Source organism: Aythya marila (genome assembly GCF_965140915.1).
Source record: "Aythya marila genome assembly, chromosome: 2".
NCBI classification, from domain to species: Eukaryota; Metazoa; Chordata; class Aves; order Anseriformes; family Anatidae; genus Aythya; species Aythya marila.
The window spans coordinates 10,556,343-10,583,128 of record NC_139043.1 but is presented as its reverse complement, the minus strand read 5'-3'; the positions used below and the strand labels follow the sequence as shown (position 1 = coordinate 10,583,128).

The 26,786-nt window shown below is 35.5% G+C and overlaps 1 protein-coding gene across 1 annotated transcript in view; it reads right to left on the bottom strand.

Annotated features, from left to right (window-relative positions):
* The window catches only part of DYNC2I1 (dynein 2 intermediate chain 1), a 32,188-nt gene extending 8,933 nt beyond the window's left edge, over positions 1–23,255 (bottom strand). Inside the window, exons 1-16 of the mRNA XM_082754779.1 lie at positions 23,159–23,255; positions 20,920–20,973; positions 18,157–18,592; positions 17,540–17,592; positions 16,586–16,909; positions 15,173–15,237; positions 13,465–13,522; positions 10,147–10,224; positions 8,768–8,969; positions 7,015–7,117; positions 4,957–5,086; positions 4,293–4,404; positions 3,822–3,916; positions 3,363–3,492; positions 2,254–2,426; positions 1,652–1,814 (exon numbers count right to left, since the gene is read on the bottom strand). Coding sequence (XP_082610905.1) covers positions 1,652–1,814; positions 2,254–2,426; positions 3,363–3,492; positions 3,822–3,916; positions 4,293–4,404; positions 4,957–5,086; positions 7,015–7,117; positions 8,768–8,969; positions 10,147–10,224; positions 13,465–13,522; positions 15,173–15,237; positions 16,586–16,909; positions 17,540–17,592; positions 18,157–18,592; positions 20,920–20,973; positions 23,159–23,173 — 2,191 coding nt within the window. The 5' untranslated portion in view covers positions 23,174–23,255. The remainder of the gene's footprint in view (positions 1–1,651; positions 1,815–2,253; positions 2,427–3,362; positions 3,493–3,821; positions 3,917–4,292; positions 4,405–4,956; positions 5,087–7,014; positions 7,118–8,767; positions 8,970–10,146; positions 10,225–13,464; positions 13,523–15,172; positions 15,238–16,585; positions 16,910–17,539; positions 17,593–18,156; positions 18,593–20,919; positions 20,974–23,158) is intronic.
* Between the last annotated feature and the right edge of the window lie 3,531 nt (positions 23,256–26,786).

The window sequence follows — 26,786 nt, the reverse complement described above, 5'->3', positions numbered from 1 at the left end:
ACCTCATTCCCAGTCTCTCAACATACAACTACATATATATTGAAAACTTCAGTAAGATTAATGACTTGCTCCTCTATTTAAATTTGCACTGAAAAGCAATGATAATAAGCATAAAGACCCATTTATTTCCATCAGATTCATAAACTGAGAATCTCATACACCAATTCCATGCAGAGTTAAGTATTTAGGATTGGGTCTACTAGCATGTCAGTCACATGCTGTAAATAAAGTTATGTAGCTTTTGAATTCGTCACCTATGGATTATAAAGAAAAAGTTTAGAAAAACATTTGGATCATAGACTAAAGGACCAGAGGTGTAGAAAAAAGGAAATACAATAACAAGAAAATGTCAACAGATGAGATGAAAGGTCACCCACAAACACTTTTGAAAAATAAATTTTCTTCTGGCTTCCCAATATGAAAGTAACTCTAACTTAGCTTGTATCTAAATAATGAAATGACTACCACATTATTTTTTCTTCCTGTGGTGCTATATTAGGAACCTTGAAGGAGCATGCCATGACTCTCGATTGGCACCAATGTTAGAGATTTTACTCATATGACAAGTCAGATGACAGAAAAGTGTATGGCAAAGTTTTGGTCCAACATGAGATTAATACCAGAGAGCTACCAGGCCACAAAGTTTAGTCACAGCTTCAGAATCCTTTCAACAGAAGACTAAAAGTAATGGACTTTTGACTATAGGAGTTAGAATTCAACTTAGTCCATTACATAAGTTACCTCTGACACTCAGCCTACACTACTTGTTTGCAATGGTGTTATTCCCCAAAATTACTTGTACATGTATATCCTAAACAAATACTAGGTTATACATGGCTGCAATAATTGATAAACTGCCAATAAACAAGCGTAAACCTGATTCAACATTTAGATTATCTACATAGAATTCAGAACTGATAAAGTTACACGGGTAATTTTCAGAAATGCACAAGGGTGAGCTTCAAAGCAAAGATTGAGATAATGGTATCTACATATAAATCAGCTGTAAAAGATCTGTAATCAAACTAAATCTAATCTATACGATCTATCCAGTTAACCATACACAGATATCTACATTAGGGTGAGATGAATAGCTTTCTAGATCCTATGGAGTAGCATTGCACTGATTTTAACAGAAGTTATGCATGTATATGCTTTACATATCTCACATGAAGAAACATCAACGTTAAGGTGACAATTTGCACAGATTGTGACCTTTAAATGGTGTTTGAAAAAACTGTGTGCTTTACAGTCTTAAATTACTTCGATTTTTTTAAATCAAAATTAATATGCAGGTTTAAATGTAGATTTAAAAAAGAAACAGACTATATTAAGGCAAATAATGATGAAAATTTGTTTATCTAGTGGTTTCGGATGAGGTAGTAGATGAGTATTCCATTTTAACATTACAACACCCGTTGGGTTCTAAATCTGGTTCATCTCCCAATTCTCATTGCTCGATGCATACTTTAACTGGCTAACATTTCTTTACAGCTATTATTGATTAGTATCTTTTACTAGACTAAATATCATATCTGAACTGCCTAAACTAGACTACTGAGAATCAGTGTTAGTAGAATTTGTAGTGGAATTGTTTCACTGCCCACATAGTGACTAATCAGAATGCATTCAGTCTCAGAATGATACTAACCAGTGGAAAAAGTCGGAACTCTAAATGTCCAGTCAGTTTCACCAAATGTCATATGAGGGTGAATTCTTGAGTCTTCTCGAAGATCCCACACCAACAATGAACCATCTATTGTTCCAGCAAAAACTAATGTTGCTCTACTGGGACTAAAGCAGCAACATAACACCTGTTGAGTAGGAAAAATATACATGGCTGATATTATGAAAAAGACTAATTTTTGATAAGCTTGAAATATGTTCTTCCTAGGCATGCCAAACCAGGAAAAAAAAAAAAAAAAACAAAAAAAAAAACACAGATTTCAGGTGTTTGCTGCAGAAGGACAATTCACTCAAAAGAGTAGCAAGAAGTCTTGACAACATCTGATCCGTGAAATGGAGTCAACATTAAAACAACAACAAAAATAAAACTTTCTCTAAATTCTAGTGTTAGAGCATAAAATTGAATGAGGTTAGTACTCTGCGCACTAGGCTTAAATGTGTTTATAGAAGATGCCATATCTTGCAGCAAGACAAATATATATGTATGTGTATATACATGCATACACACACAAATAATAAATTAATTTACTCAATAATGGGTGACTACACAATGTAGTTAAGACATACCTCTGAGTCACATATTAAAACTTTCTGAGGGCTGGATGGCTGCCAGACATTCCAAACACATATGATGCTCTTTTTTTTCAGTAAAGCAACATCTGCTTTTTCAGGTAATCCATGAACAGAAAGTAGTGCCTGCCTCTGAACCTGAGACACATATAGGCAGGATATTTTCCGGTCTAAACCATTGAAAAAATCAAGAAAACAAAGAAACAAATAAAAAAGTAAATTCATTGCAGATGAAAAACCATAATTAGCTGCTATAGCAACAACCAAAGAACCTAATACATAATTATGAAGAATATTTCTGTTAACAGTAGATTGCTTTTGAAGCTATACAAGAAAAGAGGAAGGACTGCAGAATGAATCCAACAAAATTAGAAGTAAAGTAGAAAGCAAAAAGGAATAGATTCAGGAAGTGAATAGTCTGATTATTCTGGGCATAAGCAAGCCAATTAAGAAGTCTGACCTGATGTCACTATATACACAGAAAATTAAGCTAAGTCTCCAATAGGAAACAGCACAGGCCAGACTTCTGGTTCATCTCATGTGTTCATGTTAGGATATGTATGTTTTCGTATTATAATAAATCTTCCTCACACAATTACAGATGTGTTATTTTTCGTTTCTCTTTTCATCTGAACTGCCACTGTTTATATGGGAAAGATACAGCTGCGGTTCAGATATATCAGGCGATATTCAAAGCCCCATTCAATGGCCTTGCTTTATTTGTAACTTTGGCCCTATTTTCAGCCCGAGAAACCTAGGTGATACTTTGTGGGATGGATCTTCAGCAACCAGGGCAAGAAAATATATGCAGGACACCCTGATATCATGCTAATCACTGGCTATACTTCTGATTCCACAGCACCTAGGATGCTCTGATGTAACCCATTTGAAACCATTCTGCACCGAGTTACAGCAAGATTAGAACAATTAAAACAGAAGTGAGCTTTATGACATATGTCACATGTATATGACATAAAGTGAGCTTTATGTCATATACATATATATGTGCTGTTTGCAGTTCAGTTATGACATGTTAAGAGCATGGTACTTAGTGTAAGGAAGAGTTCACGCTATATACTAAAAGGTGTATAATAAAGTTCCCTTACCATGGAGGAATGGCTGGTTAGTATTTAACTGGAAACAGCTATCACTAATAGACAGACTGGTTTGTCGAGATCTTAGTTTCCACCTGGGCTGTGTTGCAACTTGATCTTCCTCTAGCAAAACAGCAATCACCTTTCAAACATAATTACATTTACAGAAGTAAAAGGGTCGTCTTATCTTTCAGCTTTGCTACTTCTAGCTTTCAAAAGTATGTGGATGAATTTAATAAACCTTTATCAACTTTTTTATTAATTTTATACTTTTGCAAATACAGCTTAACACAGACGTAAAAGTTGCATAGCTCTGGTTCCATGCCTTTGAAGAGATATAAATCTCACTGATAATGAGTATTATTTAAGTAATTTATTTAAATTAGTCAGAACAAGTACTGTGAGTGATCTATCACATGGTATAGTATACTTGCACACAACTCACAGAAGATATAAAGTACATAAGTGTACCTGGCCAGCAGACCGAAGGAAATTTGCTAATCTTTGTGAATCAATTTTAGGTGTTAGAGCTGCATTGGCTGACATCTCCTGGCTTTTTATGGGACCTAAGAAAAAACACAACAACAAAAAACAAACTTGAAGCTTGATTCAAAATGGAATCGATTAAGAAAACCATGAGAAAAATGTAATTTTTAAACAAGAGGAGAGGGGCAGGAATCAACCTCTCTTCAGCAATTACAGTACTGAATAACAAGTTCTGATGGGGAATCATACCCACTGCCAACAGAAACAGAAATTCAGGAGGAGGAAACTATTTCTGCCACTTATTCCCCACCCTATTCCACCAGGGGCTTCAGAGTGCCAAACTGCAAGTTGATACAACACAGCCTGCCATGATACAAATTCTGACATTAGGAGGATTCAAAAGAGAAAGCTTATGTGCATACATCCATAATTGACTAAGATTAAAACATTCTTTACCTCCAGATACAAGGGCACCTTCTCCTGGATGCTGTGTCCACTTCTCCAACGTCTCAACTTCCTCAGTCTGAACATCACTCTCAAGATTGTCCTCATTACACTGAACATATGCCTAAAGTATAAAGACATAACAATATGGGTAAAGACAAAGTGATATGGGTAACACAGTGAAGAATGACAGCACGTAATCGAACAGAGTTTAAATACTTATTTTAAAATTGATGTGCTCAACCTCTTCTATTTGTAAATTCAGACCTAAGCATGCTGACACAGTGTGCATGAATGTGTATGCATTCTGTGAATGCGTATTGAGCCACATTTTGCACAAGAGTACTAGCCCTACTGAAAAAATACACAACTTCTCCCATTACATGTAAAGACAAAACCTAGAGTACCTGGGACAGTGAGCCACAAACATACAGAAACTTCTTTATAAAATGGGAAGGCAAACAAGAAATTCCTTTTCTAATATAGAAAGGAAATGGTGTATCTGGCCCAAAAAACTTTGATATTATTGCTTTATTGAAATGATTTCATATGAAACATAACTATTTATTAATAAGCTATCCTATTAGTTTAGTAGCTTTGTTTTGCAAAGAAAACTGTTTTCCAAAACAATAAAAAGCACTTATAGGATTTAAATATTACTATGTATGTTACTCACTTGTTTAGTGTTCATTTTACCATAATTTCTAATATACATGTCATATTCATTTACAGGAGGCAAATCCAATAATGAAAAAGTAACTGAGAAGTCCAGATCAATAAGTGGGAGAAGTTCTGCGATCCGTTTTCTGTAGAAAGCATTATAAGAAAGAAATACAAAGATAGTTAAGACCAAGTATGTTTTATTCCACAGGAAAAACAACTTGATATTGTACAGTACCACCTATTTAAAAATCCATTGATCTATCTGAAATACTATTGTTCCACTTGTATGGATGTGTGGATAATGAAAAAACAATCAATCTCCGTCACAATTTCCACAATAAATCATCAATTTTAATGTAATAAAACTGTTGAAGATAATATTTCAAGAGTTGAATTATAGATGTCTGTTTACAAGTTAATCCTGTGCTCTTGCCATAATACAGACATCTAGCCAATGCAGAAATTTTTCTTGACTTCTCTGTCTCTCTCTTCCACTTTCAGATTTTTCTAATACACTTAGTACAAATACAATCCAAACACAATTATGGGTCTGTACCAAATACATGTCTAAACAGTCTTTCAGATGCATATTTTAATTGCAATTTCTTCTCAGTAAGACAAGTCCTTAAAAAGGGAATAGACTAGAGCAACGTGAACTGGAATTGCTCCTCCAGTGGTTTAGGCTGGATTTCTCTGTGTACATACAGGAAATTTTCCCATCTCCTTTTTGCTACTGAACTATATATATTGCATTGTCTTATCCCTGTTACTATTTTTACTTCTTCTTCACGCCATTCATACACTTCATATACTACTTTTTCACAACTATTGTGGGAACAGATTGCTGAGATATAATTCAGACTCATGCATGTTGCTTCCTAGTTACAAATCTTAATGACACATTCAGACAAATTTGTACATTAAAGGAATAAGCCTTATAATTATACTTACAAGTACAGAGTGCCACAGCTCATCTATGGGATCTTTTCAGTCTATTAATTGGTAGCAATGTATTAGCACAGTATTAAACTCCACAAACCCTTCACAAGCTATGTTGTTAGCATGTAGAGAAAGTTATATACATAGTTATCTAAGATAGGTTCTATACAGTGGTGCTCTATACATTTGTGTGAAAGGCATTTGAATCAGACTATGATTGGTGGATTCACTCTATTAAACTTCAGTAGTCCGAAGTTATTTATCTGAACTGCTTGCCCATATTTCCTCCACAATCAGGAGAGGGATTGACAAACATTTCAGAAGGCAATTCTTCACAGAGAGGTCTTACTGAATTTCGTAATCTTTCTCCATTATGTAAAGAGAAAGCCTAGCCAATGAACTCGCATAAAATCTAGGCATATAAATTTAAGCAAGATGATTTAGCTTAGACAATAACATTTCCCTTATGTGAAGATCAGCCACTGATGAACAGCCACAAAGCAATGAAATCTAGTATTAGCAATAAAACTGAATGTTCTTGGTTTTATACATCCATTTGATTTAACTGAAAATCAGAGAGACATATGAAGCTCCATATAAATCAGGAACTCCTAGAAAGTTCCAGAAGAAACAGGCATCAATTTGTTTCTTTAAAACAGATATGTCATATAAGTCTGAAATCTAGATCAATTTTAAATCAGTAATAACATGTTTTTACACCAACTGGTGTTATCCCTAAAAGGGAATATGCTATTTTGGCAACAGTATATACCATATAGTATCTTGAATATTTCAAGAAATTATAGTTCTGCAGAGTCCCAAGAACAGCTAAAAGGCTTGCTCTTTAGTACTGCAAGTTGGTATCTAATTAAGTGACTGATGAAACATACAGAGAAATAACAATGCTGGCAACTCATTCTGTAATGAAATGCTACACAAACTAATACACAGATAAATTTCCATTGTAAAATGACATATAGAAAGCCTACTTAACTAATTACTTTTAGTTTGTAAAATTATATTTTGACTCTAAAACCCACAAGTTTGGAAACTTCATATATTTCAAATATGAAAAAATGACAAATCACATATTGAGATGACATTTTATATGGATTATTTAAAACACACTTACTTCTGCTTACTAGCCACACTTCTGCTACTTTGTCGCTGATTTGCCTTTTCAAAATCCATGAATATTCCACAAAACGAGTTTCTGGCAGGAGGATATTGCCCTTCTGTGATATTATAAAATGTTGTTAGTGTTATAATTCACACTTTACACTGCACTAAAATGTAAAGAAGCAAGTACAAAAAGCAACAGATTTATTACCACAAAGCTACCAAAAAATTTACTTTGCACATTACACAACCTCTAGCACACTATCAGTACAGTAAGCTTTTTAACTTTAGTGATGAGACAGTCTTTTTCCCTTATTTTGGTCCTTTAGCAGTCAATCAAGATGATTGACAATTGTAATTTTCATTTTTAGAAGACTTTGATGCAGAAAGTGACTCTTCCTTTCTTCTGTCATTAGCAGGTCCCTTGTTACCCTGTATACAGTAAAATGCCCTACGACCAATTTAAAAATTGTATTAAATTCACACACACTACACCAGGTGCATACTACACCTCAAGTCATCTCTACAGCTACCAGAGAACCTCATCAACAGAAATATAACTGATGACCTTGAATGAATAAGCAAAACATTGAAAACTGTTGTTTTAAAAGCAGCAGTTAATAGAGTAAGTCCAGTATCTGATGTTGTCTTGATTTTACTCGCTGTCCTGGCTAGATCGTAGCCAATTGACCTTAATATCTAACTTCCATCCAGGACTGATGATGTTTCACTACCTTTGAGGAAGATTGCTTTTATTAGGTAGCATTTTTAAAGTGCTCTTAACCTTCCAAAATTATTATTAGAATGATCAATGAACATTTTGTCAAATAAATTTGTTGTGTAATTTACAGTACAGCAGTAAGTGCTATAGCTCAGAATATATATTCTCTCTATATATTCTAATATATTATTTATTAGAATTCTATACTGTTTATTAGATCTAGAGTTTCAACTCTGTTATTGATTCCACATGTTTATTAGAAAAATAATAAGAACAGAGAAATCTGCAAGAAGAAATCCATATTGCAAGAGTGGTTCTGACTTGCAATAACAACTTAACTGAATATGTATTAATGTTGTAAAAACTTAGAGAAACTCCATGCTATATTCTTCCATCACTGTGTTAGTTCTGCTTTACTATATGATAACTGGAGTACAAACCTAAGATTCTTTTTGCACAGTTTGTACTGCCATTCACATGAGTAGAGAGTGCAAAGGGGAACCAGAGATGCAATTCATTAAATAAACAGAATGGGCGCTCAGAGGTATCAGATCAACTGAATGTAAAACTGCAATTTCACAGTCACTTTTCAGAGAAAAACCCTGCATCTTAAAAGTAACATAAAACTACACATTTAAGTAGTAGATGTATTTTTCTCACTTTCACAACCAGAGCAGTGGCTTCAACCTTGCTTAAAAGAAGGCCAATTAACGTCACCAGAAGACCCAAACTGCCTAGCACTCCTCCAGTTTTTCAAAATCTAAACTCTCTCATTCTCCTTTTAACCAAAGTAAGACATATGAAATGTTAGTCTGTAAATTTTTATACTTCACATTTTAAACGATTAGTAATGCCTCTGAATCATTCTTTAGCAATGTGAAAAGTTACAGCACTTACCCACAAACCCAAGTGACTCATCCAAAGGACCAGATTTCTGCCTTTGAGCAGACTTCCAGAAGAAGGGGCGTGTTTACTCATAAGTTTTATATGTTACTCATACATTTAATAAAAAAAAAAAAAAAAAGACTGGTGCCTAGTCACATACCCATGATTGGTTCCTCTTTTTCATTTTTGATTTTCTTTGGCAGTGAAATAGAAATTCTATCATTTTCTGCATTAATTGCTCTTTGAATTTCTTCAATTTCTGATGTTTTGAAAAAAGGAATCTCTCCTAGTTTTTCTTTTGCATCTCTTTCTTCACCACTTTTGTCTTCTTCATCATCATCATCAAAATCATCTTCATAATCCTTTAGAAGTAATAGTACTAATAAACATGGATTGCAGATATTGTATTTTTCAGGATCTTTTTAACAAATCATGAAATGCACTAACAGTAAAACAAAATTATCATACAGATGGCTACAACCCTCTGACTGAAAGGCACTTGAAAATAACCATTTGATATAAAAACAATAACGTGTTGATTGTGTGGCAATTTTAACTGAGAAAAGAAAATCCCCCAATGTTGTCCTTCACTGCCCAAAATAGACATTTTTTTTTTTAGTATCCTAAAGTAGGAACTATATGTTCAGGTGAGTTATGTGTTCTTTAAAGAAAGAACATAATGGTGTTCAGCAGAATAAATGATTCAGAGACATATAAAGTTATTTGCTAGTTTAAATTCAAGTTGCCCTTCAACGGCACCCTCAAATTTACATAACTTCCATTCTACCTGCTTGCAAGTGCATGCTTAGACACATGCTTTAATAATTCTTTGGAGCACAGCTAAGACAATCCGTCTCATGCTGAAGTAAGCATCTCACAAATGATATGAAGAAGCCTAAAAGTGCTTTCTTCTCTCCACTGAATGTAAAGGGAATGTAATTAATGTCTCAATGGCAGACATCACACATAACCAAAGTGGAGATGAATTCTACTTTGGCTGAACAAAGATGACAATGTCATTGGTTCAGCTAGCAATGAAAGCTCACTCTGCAAACTCTTCTATCTCAACTTTAAAGTAAACAAAAGAGAGCTAAAAATGAGAATCCAATTAAACAAATTAGTGAAGGGATTGCCATGCATCAATACCTTTTCCAAAGTTTTTTTTTCAATGAAAAGTAATGAGGCTTTTTCTCTCTAATTAAATTGATAATTTGATGCCATTATTTAAAATATTCAGCATTTTTCACAGTAAACTATTTAAATAATTTAAATCCAGCAAGATAGAAAAAGAATTTTATGAAGACTTCAACAAAAGAGAAAGTTCCCAACCTTCAATGAAATCTAAGTATATAGCAGAGAGTTTCAACATAACAGTGTATTTACATATTATTTAGTTAGACACATTAAGGTCACTGTTACCAGAATGTAAAACTAAAAACCATGCAACAACCTGTAGTTTTCATTTCTACTAATAAAATTAACCATTATTTTGATACCTAAGAATTATTTCAAAAAGGACAATTGTATGTTTTTACTTACTTCAAAATCATCTTCATAATTTTCTGAGAAGTTATCAAATCCTGTGTCTGATTTATAGATGTGTGTATCTTTAATTTCCTAAACAAAAGTAATAAATGAAACTGTTACATAATCTTATCAAGAATTAGTTTTTTAATCTCCTAAATCTTAGCATAAAGATAGACTAATAGTTGTTCTATTTCTGAAATATATTTCTACATTTTCACAAAAATATGCAACAAATTCAGTTTAGAAATACAAAAAAGCTGTATTAGTGATTATTACTGATGTAAAATAATAATTTAAGATGACAAAGGAGAACTCAGCTCTACATTGGGAGGAACAACTGCTTTTCCCACCTGTAATTTTATCAGAAAAGACACAAAAACTGATTTGTTGCCTATAAATTCAATAGTATACAGTAGCTTTCACGATAGTGTAACAGCAAAATAAGACTGTTGAATTTTTGAGGGGATTACACCAAAATATCTATCTCTACACCTAAATAATACCAAGGGACTCTATCTGATAATAAAAGAGTGCAGATGTTGGAACCAGGAAAACAGATACATGGATGCAATGAGAAAATAAGTTTTATACATAAATAAATTTGTTAACATTGAATTATCTACTACTATTTTCTTGCAATAAGATTTATGGCATCCCTGAAATAACTTCAAAGAAGCTGTCTTTCACTAACTTATTGATTAAAATAACATCAGGTAATTACCCTAACATGATCAAAAAATAAAGAGTTTAAACAATACACACCAATATATCAAATCCTTACTCAGCCTCTTCCTTCAGTAGTCTCTTCCAAGTAATAAATTAAATTATCTACATGCAAGGGATTTCAACAGACTTCAAAACAAAAACAAATGTGAGGTTTTATGAAAATTATCCAGAAGCACCTATTATTTCCTTCTTCATTTATAATCCAAGGATAACAGCTAGTTGTCAAACACCAAGTTAGGCACACATTTGATCCTTTCGTGACTGTTCAAGAGCTTTCTGTCTCAGATAATAGGCTTCATTCTAGAAATCCATTATCTTTCCAGTCCCTGCCAGGACCAGAAATTGGAAACTCATGAAATTCATTGTGGTTATTTCAGCAATTTGACTAGCTCAACACCTGCAATCCTATTCTATCAACTGCAACTACAGCATGATCATAGCCATCTACTTTTCACAGAATGTAGTGCCTTCCTCTCCTAAGCAACAGAGACATTATGCAAGTATAAGCAGCTAACACGGATATCTTGTTTTTCAGAGTCTGATATCAGACTCCTAGCACTACAGTACTTCAGTCATTCTGGTTGCCACTTTGAGTCATTTCCCAGATCAGTCTTGGGATCAAGAATAGATTGTATTTGTCAGGTTGACCATCTGGGCAAAACTGGCTGAAATTGGGCAAGACTTCCCCAATTACTTCTGCCTGTAAGGTTGCAGGTACCCAGCAGTAACTAGCTTATATGGAAATGTTTTTTTTTTTCCTTACTCACTCTAGTGAAAATAAACGTAGTAATACACATATAAATGTATCTATATTCTTTGTTACACTAACATCTCTGAATCTTTGTATACAGAGCTTTCATTTTTATTAACGCATATGTTTATAACACTGCATCTTTTGCACATGTAGTTTTTAAATAGCAGAAACCTCCAACTGTCAGTAGTTGTCAAAATATTACTGTCCTCCTAAGAACCTCTTAAGTTCTCATAGGAAATCAGAATCACCCTACCACAGCTAGTTCCTACTTTAAAAGGCCTGTGGAGAATATACTGTCAACACAAAGCAAGATGAGGAAGACAAGCTGGACTACCTAAATGACTCTGGCATTTGGAGTAACAAATAGTTAAAAAAAAAAAAAAAAAAAAAAAAAAAAAAAAAAAAGCGCAAACCCATAGAATTTGACAATTATTCCTTTTGAGTTAGCTCCCAAGTAAGCATCTCATCCTCCTGGTTTGCCTCCCATTGGCAATGAAGAAACAGAAGTTAACGGAAAAGAAATCCAAACTCCTTATTTTTCCCCACAAATTACAGAGGCAATTTAGGGAAATTTAGGTTCTCAGCAGACAACTCATGCCTAAAGGTGAGCTGAATCTGGACCTCAGCTGTTGGAAGCAACAGAGGAAGAGAACAGTTTGAATGTATTAGTCACCACAGGGATAAGAGCCAAGCCATTCAAATTAAGTCAAAGAATACATCGGAAGGCTTCTTTTAGGAACATGTAAGTATTTATGTCACGTACAATATTACGTGAAGCACCGATGAAAAGTCAGAGTTCAAGTCTGGCCACCCATATTCAAGAAAAATCAATGCAAACTGAAATACAGAGCTGCTAGGATGATGAAAGGAATGAAGAATTTGGCTTGTAAAGGTCAGCAAAATTAAGTCAGAGAAAGAACAAACTTGCTTCCTACAAACTCATAGGGGAAGAAAACCCTAAAAAAGTATTTGAACTAATGTTAGTCCTAAAGCAATAATAATAGAAACGTATTGGAAATTAGAAGGAAAGAATAACAGAGGTCTTAGATCAGCCTTGAAATAGACATATTCATGGCATAAAAGCTAATAGAAGTTAGTATGTTTTTGCAAGATATATGGCTGAAAGATATATGAAAGATAACTTTCTGCCCATAGCACAGAAAAGCATGTCTTCAGTTGGTACTAATGCATTTTCTCAGATCAGGACCACAATCCTACAACATTCCAAGAGAATTTGGCTTCTTGAGGATGGTTACAAACAGTTCAAAATACATATTTATTTTTTTTATGATAAAGTTAGGTTGTATCTGCACAGACTAGTCCAAATTAACCCAAATCTATACAGCTTGACTTCTACACTTGCTGAAAACCTAGGTAAGTAACAATTTTTAAAAACTGTCCATTTATAAAAATACTTTCCTCTCTCTTATGGCAACCGTTTTTAAGTAACAGATACAAACTACATTGCTAACTGCATTTTATTTGGCTTGCACTACATTTTATTTGCCTATGTCTGCTGTTTATAAAAAGAAATGATATAATATAGGTATGTGTACATCTTTTATATTACTTATGTCTAAACTTTTCCCACCTACTGAGAATTACTTTTCATGCGTAGAAGATACTGACATAAAGTTGAGTAGATAGCTACCTTTAATGCTTGGCAAATTTATACAGAATACATCTGTTTTCTAATGCTGTATCCATAAAGAGAGACTAATAAATATCTGAAGATCAATCAATATACATAAACATTATTTTATCATATATCATATGATAATACTTATTGTAACTGTCATTAATTGCAAGAAAATCACAACATTCTAAGATCCAAAACCAAATAGTTTTACCTCTTGCCTTGTGTCCCTTCTCTCTTTTTCACTGATTTTTTCTTTATCTTTTGCAGTCCTATTGAAAAAGATAATGTAAATTTCATTTGTTAACTCAGAAGAAAGCACTGGGGTTATTTTGTTTGCTTTCTTTAAGAAAAAATTGCTGTTTTTTCCACAAAATAAAAAAAATGAAAAATTCAAAAAAAAATATTTCTACAAATAATTTTTATAGATCTGTTTATGATATAAAATGATAATGAAAAAGCAAGTGATTAATCAGCCAAGAATCGAAATAAAAACTTGTTTACTTGTTTAAGTGTAACGCCTATAATTGCATCAATACAAAATAAAAATTAAAGAGAAAAAAATGTGAAACCTACACATCATTGAGTTTTATTAATATCTGCAGCCAACTGTAGATCAAGATCAGACTGGTGTAATATGCTCTAAAGTTGTAAATCAGACTGACATTCAAACCTGATGTTTCATTGAGGGGTTTTATTTATGAGGACAACACAATCAGGGCCAGAGAGGAGGAGTAGATCAGCAACCACCTCTGCTCTGTAGCGATTTGTTTGATTATTTCAGAAGCTGAGTATCAGACTTCAAGAAGGGAGCGTTCTGAGTTCTTAAGTGAGTGAGAGGTCATCTATACTGGTGTTTGGACAGATGATTGAACATGAAAAAGCAACAATAAAAATTTGCTGGATACTGAACTGGGAGTTAGGGACATTCCTATATGCTATAATACCATTCAGAAATAGCTAACTCCTTTTTACCAGCTATGCACAGCCAAAGTCTACCCCACAGCACCCCATCAGCAACAGCTGCAAAATACAACCTTCTGTAGTCTGTGCTGCTTGACACAGCTGAGTGCTGCTGCTAGGAAGCATCCCAACACAGAGGGTTTATTTCGGTTTTCTTTTCACAGGAATATACTTCCACAGTGTAAACTGACTAACACTGAAGTGATTTGTCCCATTCTTAAGAAACTGTAATTATACTTAGCCAACAGCAGGAGGGACTTCACTGTCTCTGTCAGTGTCCCCAGACACCAGCATGGCTGTCTTCTATTGAGCTAGGAAGCTAAACTAGGATTCAGGAACAAGAATTGTGACTGATGAAATACCCAGAGAGTTATACTTCAGAAAGGTGTATAGGAATTTCACAAGGCCGAAACATTAAAGAATGCAAAGAGAACTAGGATGTATAGAAAACTTCAAAAAGAGATTTTCCATTTGCTAATAAATAAAAAAATGGAAACATTACCCTAAAATTTACTCTTCCTAATCAGGACAACCTCAACCTTCCCCTTTTACAACAACTAGATATCATCCAGTGGAGCAGCTAAGTAGAGATATTCAAATTGAAATAAACAGTTGAAGAGGGTCCTACACAGCTTGTCATGAACCATACATTTGTCCGCATGACTGCATAATGAATTTCACGTGGTAGAGCACTGCATTTCTATCTCCCAAACTAAGTGCCTATATAAACATACCTGTAGTTTGCAAGAACTGCACAATATCTAATACTACCCTGGTGTAGAAAAAAAATTAAATGGAATAAAAATATACACATTTTTAAATAAATCATCTTGGAGGAAAAGCCCTAGACATTATGAGGTTAGTATGAGATATTATGAGTTCATGCTTAATGTTTCGGTTGTGACTGTATCTTAGTAGATGCCATACAATACACATTTATTTTAAATCTCTGAATTTACCTTACATGCTGATGGCTCATTTTTTCTTTTTGTTGATTCTCCTCCTCTTTTTTGTAGTCACTGTTCTGTAAAAGAAGTCACACATTCACAATTTTTATAGGATATCTTCATGTCACTGTATTAGTAACAATGGCTAAAGAATGCTCTGGGCCCACTGTAAAGTGCTTGTCCACACGTGAATTGTTAGCCCAGTTATTGGTCCAGTTTTGCCACAGGCCAAATTTCCTAAGCATTTTCCTAAACAATCCCCAGATGTGGCTGAAAAACTGGTAGGGACTAGGGGCTATCCTCTATAGGCATCTGAATGTGGCCAGACTCCTTCAAAGAATGGTATTTCAACAGTAGAGACTGCAAAAATTCACATCTGTTGGACCCAGGGACAAAGATCAGTCTCATGCACTTTTAATTCGCAGCATATGACTTGCCTCTTAAACTTTGTTATGATGGATTTGTCTATGTTTGGAAATGTACTAACCAGGTGATTCAAAATAAAAGTTGCTTTTAACAGAGAAAGGAACTTTGAAAGAGAAGAATCAGCAAAGGTGACTATTATTGTAACAGTTACTTGAGTAAATTTCCAAGGAAGTCAATTTCCAAGGAAGTCAATCCCCAAGCAAGCTGCGGATAGACTTTTGAATTCTGCTGAAGAAAGTCAGTTACAGGAACTACTTGTGGTGGGTCCCTACATTGAAAATGCCTAGTATTTTCACTAGAACATACATTTCTGACCTTTTCTTTGAGAAACAGGTACATACTCTTTAACAAGCAGAAGAAACTACCCTAGACCACCTGAATGGTTCTTTGTGCTATAAAACTCATCTCAGATTTTTAAGAGTTAAAAATTGCTACAGATTTCCTCTCTCATTCTAGTACAATGAGAACTTACAGAAAACAGTAACATTTCCAAGTTTCTGATTAAATCTCTATGATACATTGTAATGCTCTGTATTTATATATAAAATATATTTAATGGCTTCAGAAGTCAAGACAACAAACAAATATAAAGGGCTCTATACTGATGTGCCTAATTGTGAGTTAGACGTACGTGTTCCCTTTATAAGAAGCATCAAAATAGCCTTTAAAAAAATCCTTATTTTTTTCAGACAGTCACTACATTTTAACGGACCTTTAGCCTAATCTCTACTTCACAGTGTTAATGAAAATTTTCAAAGTCATAGCAATCAAGAATTTTATGAAAAAATAAACTTCTAACATACACAAGTTTCCCATTTAGATTTCACGGGTGGAATCAGCTCTGGTTTAGGACACTTAAATGCATATGTAGTATGTTCACCTACAACCTTAGCCTCAAATTTCAGAAAATGTTGACATATGATCCTAGTGTTTTCATAAATAACAATATATCAGCAATTAGAGTGATAAGTTAATGTATTTTAGCGTTAAAAAACTAACCCTAAGATCATGCTTCTTTCTTTCATTTTCTCCACTTTTTACTCTTTTATTAGCTTCTGTTGGATGTCGTCTGTCTCCATGGGAAGATCCTTCTTTAGATCCTTTTGACTTGTGCTTTTCTTCCTCTTCCTTGTCATAAGGTTTATGACTTCTCTCTTTTGAAAGCCTCTCTTTTCCTGACCTAAAAGAATGTCCTTGTTTTTCCCTGTATCTCCTCTTTTCTTCTTTATCCAGCTCTTGATCTTTCTGCAACTTGTGTCCCCGTTCACCTTCTTCAACTCCAATTGCTAAAAATTTGTCAATGCCCTTTTTGGTATTGTTATCCTGCAATGAGAAAAACAACATTAAAGAGTTAGAAAGTTCTACAAGACTGTTTTATTTTACAAATCCATCATCTTAATGGTCAAAAATAGACAGATTTGTTAAATACCAAATCTCTTTCTGACAGCGCGGATCTTCCAGCCAAATTTTTTATCAAATATAATAGCGAAGCAACTAACAACTTATCACATCACTTGAGATTCTGAATAATTCTTCAGAAACACTGCTTAGTCGGCTACAGAAAAGTCTTTGGATTATGTAATCTTTACACACTAATTTAATTCTTTATTTACTAGGTGATCTATCATAAAATGGGATGCATACTTACCAATATCCTTGTAATATATATAGCAGAAGGAAAAATTTGATGAAGCTGTACAAAAATAAAGCTGTTTGCTACCCAAATTTCATTTTACTTTTTTTTTTAATTATTATTTTTTTTAAAAAAAAGGTAGTAAATATTTCCTTAAATCAGAATGGTTCAGATATATTTTGTTATGTATTTTGTACACTTGTGAGAACCTTACTATATATGGCAATCTTGAATTTCTAGGCTGGGGTCTGATTTCTTCATTATTTTGCAATTTTATCTTATTTCATTACAAAACACTTCATTCCTTTCTCTTTCTTTACCTTCTTTCCTGTATGTCTTCTTTCTCGCTCTTCATCTCTTATTTTCTCCTCTTCTGAAAAATATATGTAAAAATTAATGAGCAGACTTTATTATATTCAAACTCTGTATGTAATTAGCTCCAGACTAGAAAAGAGCATTTCAGGGATATTGATTTCTAAAACATAATAGCTTTCTATAATAACAGATTGTTCATTTGAAATTTTCTCTCCAAAACTGGTTATTCCTGTTTCCTTCCTGGTGAACCCACCTGCTTTAAGTTGTCTTTTGTAATGGTAAGAGAAATGACACATGCTACTAACTTCAGCAATAACCCTGCAACTTTGGGATTCAAACTGATCACTCAGTAGACAATGCCTGGGCAGGAAGGTACTTATTCTTTTCAAGTCAACTGACCAACAATAGCAGTGAAATTCACTATCTCTTCAAAGGAAAAGAAACCAACATCAAAATTCAAAAAAGCACCAAAATAAAACTAAGTTATGAGAGGATTCTGTAAAGATTTATATTTCAGTAGTTACTCCAACGTGCCTGTGTTCATCCTCTCTGTACAGCTGCACAGTACTTCTACCTAAATATCAAATATTTCAAAGTAAAAGAGCAACACAAAGCAACATACCCAAACGATGTCTGCTTTTTTCTCTTTTTCTATAATGTTCTTTCTCTCTTCCTTCAGATGGTTTCAGATTATTTTGCAGGTCTGTTTGCTTTATCTCATGTATTTTATGCTTTTTATCACGTTCTCTATCACTCTCCCTGTCTTTATCTTTCGGTACACTGTATCTTTCCTTATCCAAACTTGGCTCTCGAAGCTTATCTCGGTGTCTCTCTCTGTCACGTTCTCTGTGATGTTCTTTTCCCCTTTCTCTCTCTCTCATTTTATCTTTGTCTCTTTCAACAGATTTAAATCTCTCTCTCTCTCTTGTTCTTTCCTTGCTCTTCCCTCTGTCTTTGCGTTCATCTTTATGAGTGCCTGTGTCATCAACAGCCTTCTCTTTCTGCAGTTTCTTTTCTCTGTGCTTTTTGTCTTCATTTTGACCCTCCAGTTGTGATGCCTGGAGTACAAATAACAATAATAATAATATATCAATTAATTTAGCAATCTATTTAGATATAATATATACACGTGAAAAAAAAAAAAAAAAATCAATTTCTGGGTTGCTAACTGAATTTAATTTCCTTACCTGTATTAAAATGCTGATATATCTCTAGGCTTACTTTGTATGTAAAATTGTAAAACACCATGTCTGTAATTCATTGTAAAGAGAACTAGTAAGTGAGATTCATAAGCTGCATTTTCAATGTCTGTGGAAATAATTTGGTAAAACAAATAGTGTAGAACTGTGCATCCCGCTTAGAGTTAGGTCAAAAAATTACTATCTTAAAGCTGTTAGCTCATGTAGACAGAAACTATGCCATCTTGTAAAATACGTAACAGAAATAAAGAGCAATGATAGATAACTGGGCATCCCATAACTGCCTTTAGAATAGAAGATTTGCTTTTACTTGAAGAGAAGGCAAAATACAGCATATAAAAGTTGTGAAAGAAAATTTTTGGCCTAGATCCCATGATGATGCTACTATTCCTATCTTTGTTTTTATTTTTAACATTATAACAGATCATATTTGAACCTTCTTGAATCAAGTACCAAAACTCCCACTAGTTTCACTACATCCACGATTTCAGCTATTTATTTAATGCAGAACAAACAGAACTTTCTTTGATTGCAGTCAATGAGTACACTGAATTAAACTTTATCCATCTGTTTCACAGAAATGAAAGCCCAACCACACTACTTCTGTTGGAACCAAACCATTTTGTCTCAAATTTGTTTGCTTTACCCTATCTGGAAGTAGAAGAAATGTTACTGAGTATCTAAAAAGTACAAAGTACTTATACTGTAGCACTGGCATTGAAGCAATGGGGAGCTTTGAAATGTAATTGGCAGAAAGCTAGGTGGACAAGATGAACAAGTAGGGTATCTTTTATCAAAGAATTAATGAGGATCTGCACAAGACAGAAAGAAATATATGTATTGTAAAACACCTCTTAAAAAATGCAGCACAGAATGAATATGAATGGTGTTACTAACTGGTGACTGAATGCGTATTTGGCCAAACGTCTTTGGAGAAAGTGATTAACCAGTTTAAAAACACATGACAAACATAATAGATAATGACAGCAATTACAATATATAATATGCGTGTAGGAAACTGAGTAAGTACAGCTTAGATTTGGGCAGTGGGCAAGTCAGATACCACTGTTTTATCTGGCCACTCTTTCTGCGAAGAAATGTCTCCTCATTTCCAACCTGAACCTCCCTTGGCACAACTTGAGGTCATTCCCTCTAGTCCTATCACCAGTTACCTGTGAGAAGAGGCCAACCCCCAGCTCCCCACAGCTTCCTTTCAGATAGTTGTAGAGAACAATGAGGTCTCCCCTGAGCCTCCTCTTCCCCAACCTAAACAATCCCAGTTCCCTCAGCTGCTCCTCATAGGACTTGTGCTCCAGGCCCTTCACCAGCTTTGTAGCCCTTCTCGAGGGCCTCGATGGCCTCTTGTAGTGAGGGGCCCAAAGCTGAACACAGCACTCGAGGTGCGGCCTCACCAGAGCACAGTATAGGGGGAAAATCAACTCCCTGGTCCTGCTGGCCACATTATATCTGACACAAGCCAGGATGCCATTCTTGGCCACCTGGGCACCCTGCCAGCTCATGTTCATGCGAGCATCAGTCAGCACTCCCAGATCCTTTCCCTCTGCACAGATTTCCAGCCACTCTGCCCCAAGCCTGTAGCACTGCAAGGTGTTGTTGTGGCCAAAGTGCAGGACCCGGCCCTTAGCCATGTTGAACCTCAGCCCATTGGCCTCTGCCCACTGACCCAACCTGTCCAGGTCCCTCTGCAGGGCCTCTCTACCCTCCAGCAGATTGACACTTATCCCCAGCTTGGAGTCATCTGCAAACTTACTGAGGATACACTCAATTCCCTCATCCAAATCATCAATAAAGATATTAAAGAGGATGGACAAGGCATAGTGTCTAGTGGAACAAGTCTTCATGTTTGCTAATCTTCTCTGTTTAGATTGTCAATAAATGACAGTTGTGCCAAGGGAGATTTAGGTTGGAAATTAGGAGACATTTCTTCTCAGAAAGAGTAGATAGGCATTAAAATGGGTTGGCCAGGGAGGTGGTGGCATCACAGTCCCTGGGGGTGATCAAGGAAAGGTTGGGCATGGTGCTTAGGGACATGGTTTAGTGGGTGACATTGGTAGTAGGGTGATGGTTGGACCAGATGATCTTGGAGCTCTTTTCCAGCCTTAATGATTCTGTGATTTCTGTAAGGTAACTTAGCATCAAAAATAATAAAAATAAAATAAAATTACCCTAAGATGTTTCTTAAGTTCTTCTGATTTCCAAGTATCTTCTTTGGTTCTTCTCTAGAACAGAAAAGACAACAAAAGGCAGTAATCAATTTGCAGTGAAAAATCATTTAACAAAGAATATTTTTTCAAAGGAAAGGATCAAGCTATATATGGCAAGTAGTACAGTACCCTATATAAAATCCCAAACATATAATGCATGATTGTTATTTTTTTTAAGGTACATATCAGAAAACAAAGTAAGAATGTTAATGATGCTAATAGCCTAAAAAGAGCATAGTCGGTAGATATTAGATAAGGCAGCTTGAGATTTATTTTTAAAACAGACCAAAAAAAAATGTAGCCAACATTTAGACTTGATTTTCCAGTGCCCAAAAAGGTACATCTGCCACTTTTCTGAGGTCAACAATTTTCATCTCACTACCACCACCAGAATATGATGCTTTTTATATATGATGATTTCCCACTTCATTCTTTGCTTTTGCAGAAGACTAACAAATAGAGGGACCCTTTTTAAAGTTTGAAGAAATGTAATACCTTTGAGAGCACTGTCCCTCCATCAGTAAGTACAAAAGTGTCAGAGGAATTGCTGTACGTATAGAAATAAATGTTTAGGACAAACTTTAAAAGGATTTATCTAAATTGCTCACCTGGCTACTAATTTAAAAGTCCCCATACACTCATTTAAATCCAAAATAAGATTAGTTATTTAAGCCACACTGAGGTTTAACTCAATTCATGCACCTGAGAACACAGAGAGCTCGTTAGTGCCACAATTTACTGAACTCAAGAAGTTCTATGAAACAATTTGACTTTTAAACACCTGTCCCCTAAACTAAAGATCAAGCCTTATGAAGTCAGCAAACTAAGCATCCTCACTACCTCAGAGAACATCTTTAAGACACCAAGAGGGGGCTCTTCACTCATAACCTAGAAAAACTGGAGTTTTTCAGAACTTATTCTTACATTCTGTTTAAAATGTTATTCTTATCGTTGTTAAGAATGTATGATTCTATGATTCTAAAGAAAAAGAAACAAAAGCAGTATGATATATTTCTGCAGTCTTAAAGCCAGAGAAAAGTACTTCATTCTTCACATATAAATACTTCTTTCTCTCATTTCCAATATGAGTTAACTATCTGAGAGCTCTCAAATTGGTAAACAGCATGAGTGAGAGCCTTGATTTGACAGAACAGAAAAAACAGAAGGAGGCTTTCTCAAACAGTGTGGCTGTACAAATGCCTCTGGATCTTTGGCGGTCTTAAAAACATGCCAACACACTTGAAAAAAAAACTAGATCAAAGTTTAGCATTCCACCACAATTCACTAACCCATCTCTTTTCAATAAAGAGGTTTGTGATGCACCACAGGTAGTGAAACGGTGTCAAAATGAAAGCCTTTAGAGTGCTTCAAGCCTTTAGACTTCAGTGTAATGAAGTGCCACAAACCTTGCCATGCTTTTTTTCACGGTGCTTTGTTCTGTGTGCTCACTAAATAATTAACTGTAAAATCCACACTGAAAATAATAGTAACAACAAAAGTGATTTTCTAAATTACTTTTTCTAAAAATTATACCACGATTTATATATATATATTTCAATTTTGCAAAAACGCTCATGATTTTTCCAAAAAAGTTATGTGATACCCTTGCTTTTCCAAGTGAAGATGTAACATAATTGCACACTGATACATTGTAGAAGTTGTTTGGTTTTCCCTTTGTTTTGGAGCTCTATGAACTTTTCACAACACAGCAGCACCATGCAAATGTTACGTGGGTCCCTAAAGCACCAAACCTCATCAGTTACAGAAGTAGCAGCTATCCAAGATCTGAATCAGGAACAGCTTCGGGTGTTTTCATCAACAACCAGATCCCTTCAGCAGGGAGGTCTGTGCCTGATGCAGCCACCCCAACGAAAAGAGTTATTCCCCTAATGGAATAACCCTTATTCCTCAGGGGATGCAAGGAATAACGGCCTCCTCACGCCACGTAGGTGACAGTTTCATCGTTGCGGTGACAAAACCGGGAGACTTGAGCCCCAGGGCGGCAGCAGCTGAGGCCGCCAGCTGGCTGCACCCCTTCACCCCCAGGGCCGAGCCGGACGAGGAACGGCCTCGACCAGCAGCGGAGGATCCCGGCTGCCGCCCCCGCTTCCTCCCCTCAGGCTGCGGGCCCTCCTGAGGGGCACGGGGGCGAGGCGGTCCCCTCACGCCGCACCCGCAGCCCCGCTGGCCGGCCGCTCACCTTATCGCCCTCCATGGCAAGGGGGAGCTGCGTCCCACCGCCACCGAGAGGGCACGAAACGGCGGCGGGAGGGCGTCCGGGCTCGCCTAGCGACCGGCGGCGGTGGGCCGGGCGGGGAGGGAGCGGGGAGCCCGCCCCGGAGCGGGCGGTGCTGCGGCCGCACGGCGTGAAGGGAAGGGAAGGGGAGGGCGGTGTAAAATGGCGGTCGGTTCGCCCCTCAGCCTCGGCGTGAGGAGAAACGGCGGCGCCGCAGCAGCACGTGTAAAGAGCTGCAAATGTAAAATGATAATAATCGTATAAATAGCATCAGAGCTGGTTTCTGCAGCAGGGAGCAAAGGACGGCCTGCGGGGAAGGCGGGCGCTGCTTGCACGGCGAATATTTGTACCCTGTCAGCGTGCTGCGCGATTTAAGGGGCTGACTAAAAACTCCCCTGGGCGCTTGAAGTTTGTTTGTTTTCTTTTTAGTGGGACAAAAAAATAAAGTTGTAACTACATGAAAGGGGGGAGTGAGTTTACTGAAGTATTTGCTGTTAACACTTGTAGAAAGCTGCTTACGGAGGGGAAAAAGAAAAGGCATTTTGGCATGTGGGAAACAATCGTGAAGTTCAACAGGAGTTGTCATTAGACTTCAGAGATAAAATTTAACCCTGAGTTCTTGGCCTTAAATAGTCACTTGGCAAGTATATACAATGCAGTACATCCTTGCATGCAGATTTCTCGTATCCATATTTTCTTGCTTCATAACAAAAAAGCTGTAAAGTTATCTCTCTGACTGGAATATGAAGTATGTTCCTTTATCATGTATCACTAAAGCAAATTAAGCAATTAGGATAAAAACAATGATATTTAAAAAGAAAAGACATTATGGCTTTTAAGAGCTATATTGCACTAAGCGTCTATGAATACTAAACTATTTATAAACATTCATATGAATAATTAAGCTGTCTGGCAGAGCAATAATAATCCATAAGCATTTTTTATATCTTCTTCCCTGAAAAAGCAGAAATGCGTGTACAAATCATCCTGGATTAATTCCAAGAGCTTTTTAGCCAAGGTGGTGAAGTGTTACAAGCGCATGGAACTATGCATCTGCTGAGTAAAGGATATTCTGCACATGTGATGTCCTCCATACAGAAGCTGAAGGACAAAAGCTACCTACAAGTACTCTAATTCAACTTATTTTTAATAACAATACAGCAAGCACATATTACTAAAACTAGTAAATGTGACAGCAATACCAAAGACTGGACAGAACAAAATCTCTTTTTTTTTTTTTTTTTTTTTTTCAAATTCTGGATGTACCATCTACTTCTTTAGAGGGTGCGTATGAGTTAGATACCAAAACAAACAAACAACAAAATAACAGTTTTGGCTGCCAGTAGCTTTTTATTCCCCCTAGCAGAGTATACTAGTCAAGTAGCTCTATGACAAAAATCACAGATGTGGGAAGGCACCACTAGAGGGACTGTACAGAATTTTTCAAAGCTTAAAGCCAGTGATCAAACAAGCTTAACTGCTGCATGAGAATGCAAGTTGGAGGAACACCTGTGGAACAACAGAGCTAAAATTTGTGCATGTCTTTGTTTTTCCATCATTTATCAAAATAAATGATAGTTTATCACCAATCTAGTGAGGAAAAAAAAAAAAAAAGAAAAATATGTCAGTTCTACTGTTTTTCTAAAAATGGGTATTAGAGTCATGTGAACACATGCAAAAAAAGAAAAAAAAAAAGACATGCATCTGTTCTATCACTATATAGCATAAAAGGATGCCCTACCTTCTCTTGGAAAGAAAAAGGTGTTGTAAGCTAGGCCTTTGGTAGCCCTGAGAATTTTAATAAGATTGTAGATAGTACATGCTTTTGTATTTTGTGGCTTGTTCTTCACCTGCACTATCTGAAAAACAGGAATACATAATAACAGCATTTTACACTTCATAATAATGTGCTATTATTTGTCTTTGGATGTTCCTCTAATCCTATGATGCAATATCGCTTTTTTCTCCATCTGTGTATGGACTTACATACCACAGAATTACAACAAAAAAAATAGGAGAAATATGTACTCTCATGGGGAAAACATGTCAACCCTACACCGTGTTTAAAAATGATCATTCCTTTACTTAAAAATAAATAAATAAATAAATAAATAAATAAATGTTTTGTATGAAGGAAGAGACTTACCAGGATCTAGACTTTGTAGTTTCCCCCCTTCCCCCCCCCCCCCCCCCCCCCCCCCTTTTCTGTTGAATTCTGAATTTCTGGTGAATTCTGAGATTCACCAATTTCTGCTGAAGATAAGAAGAAAACTCAAATACTATCATCAGTATAGGTGCATAAATGATCTCTCACAAAGTGTTCAAAATCGTTTTGGTAGTCATTCCTCCAGACTCATAAACAGAAACAGCAAAAACGTGGATCTCTGAAGTGACCTATGTGCCTTGAGTTTTGAGCCATAATTTGTAAGAGTCCTGTTAGGGGGAAAACAACAGCAACAACCACAAACAAAAAAAACAAATGATGATTAAGGTGAAAACTTAAGAACATACAGTGGAAAATACATACGTCTAACAATAAATATTTGAGCATCTTATCATTAGTAGAATTTATGCATTCAGTGAAAATGAAGGCAGATTGGGTTATATCAGAGATACATGGGTTTGTTCCAAACAACAGAAGCTCTATATACTGATGGTAGAGTCTTCTAACTCTTTCTCTGCTACACATTAGATAATTTGAAGCAGGTAGAAAATATTCATGCTATATGCTAGATGATCTGAAGCAGGTTGAGACAGCAGGACAAAATCAAACCCAGAAGTACACTTAAATAAAAATATGTTTTACATTAATAATTCTTTTTTTTTTTTTTTTTTAAAGCTAAAACTCCTATCTGTGTAACCATTCTCATATTTCTATTCATAGTTAAAGATTTTTATTCGGTAGTTAAAAATCTGTAGAGAAAAGCTGCATACTGAAACAAAGCTGTTGACTAAAATAAGGTCAAATCAAGTAAGTATCAAATACTGGTCTTCAGGAAGAATAATTGTTAATCTGGAAGCAACAATTAAAATTGCTTCCAAAACATATTTTGTTGTGTGAAATCCAAAGAAGTTGGGGGAAACCTAGATTTTTCTTTTTCACCATATTAACTAAAGTTTGCCAATTTTTCTCATTCCTACCCCTCCCCCCCAAAAAAAACAAACAAACAAACAAACAAAAAAAAAGTTTTATAAACAAGATCTTTCTAGGAAGCTATTTTCAAATATAGTATTGGTACTTACTGGATAAAAGGCATCACAGCAAACTACTGTAATCCCAGGTTTTACTCCAATGGAAGCTATTGAGTTTTAACCAAATAAAGAAGAAATCCTACAAAAAGGGGGAACAAACAAAAATGACTAAGAATGTGTGTAAAGGAATATTGTAATCAAAAAGTATTAATTAAAATTCCAAGGAGGCAATGGGCCTACAAAGCAGGATATGAAAAGAATAAATATTATCTGAGATAAACGTAATCAGCTCTGTAGCTGATATAATTCACTATAGGATACTTAAGAAAAAGCCAGAGTGATCTCTGTGGTATAAGTACTTCAAGTGTTCTTGACATGTTCAAGAAGACAGCTATTGTAA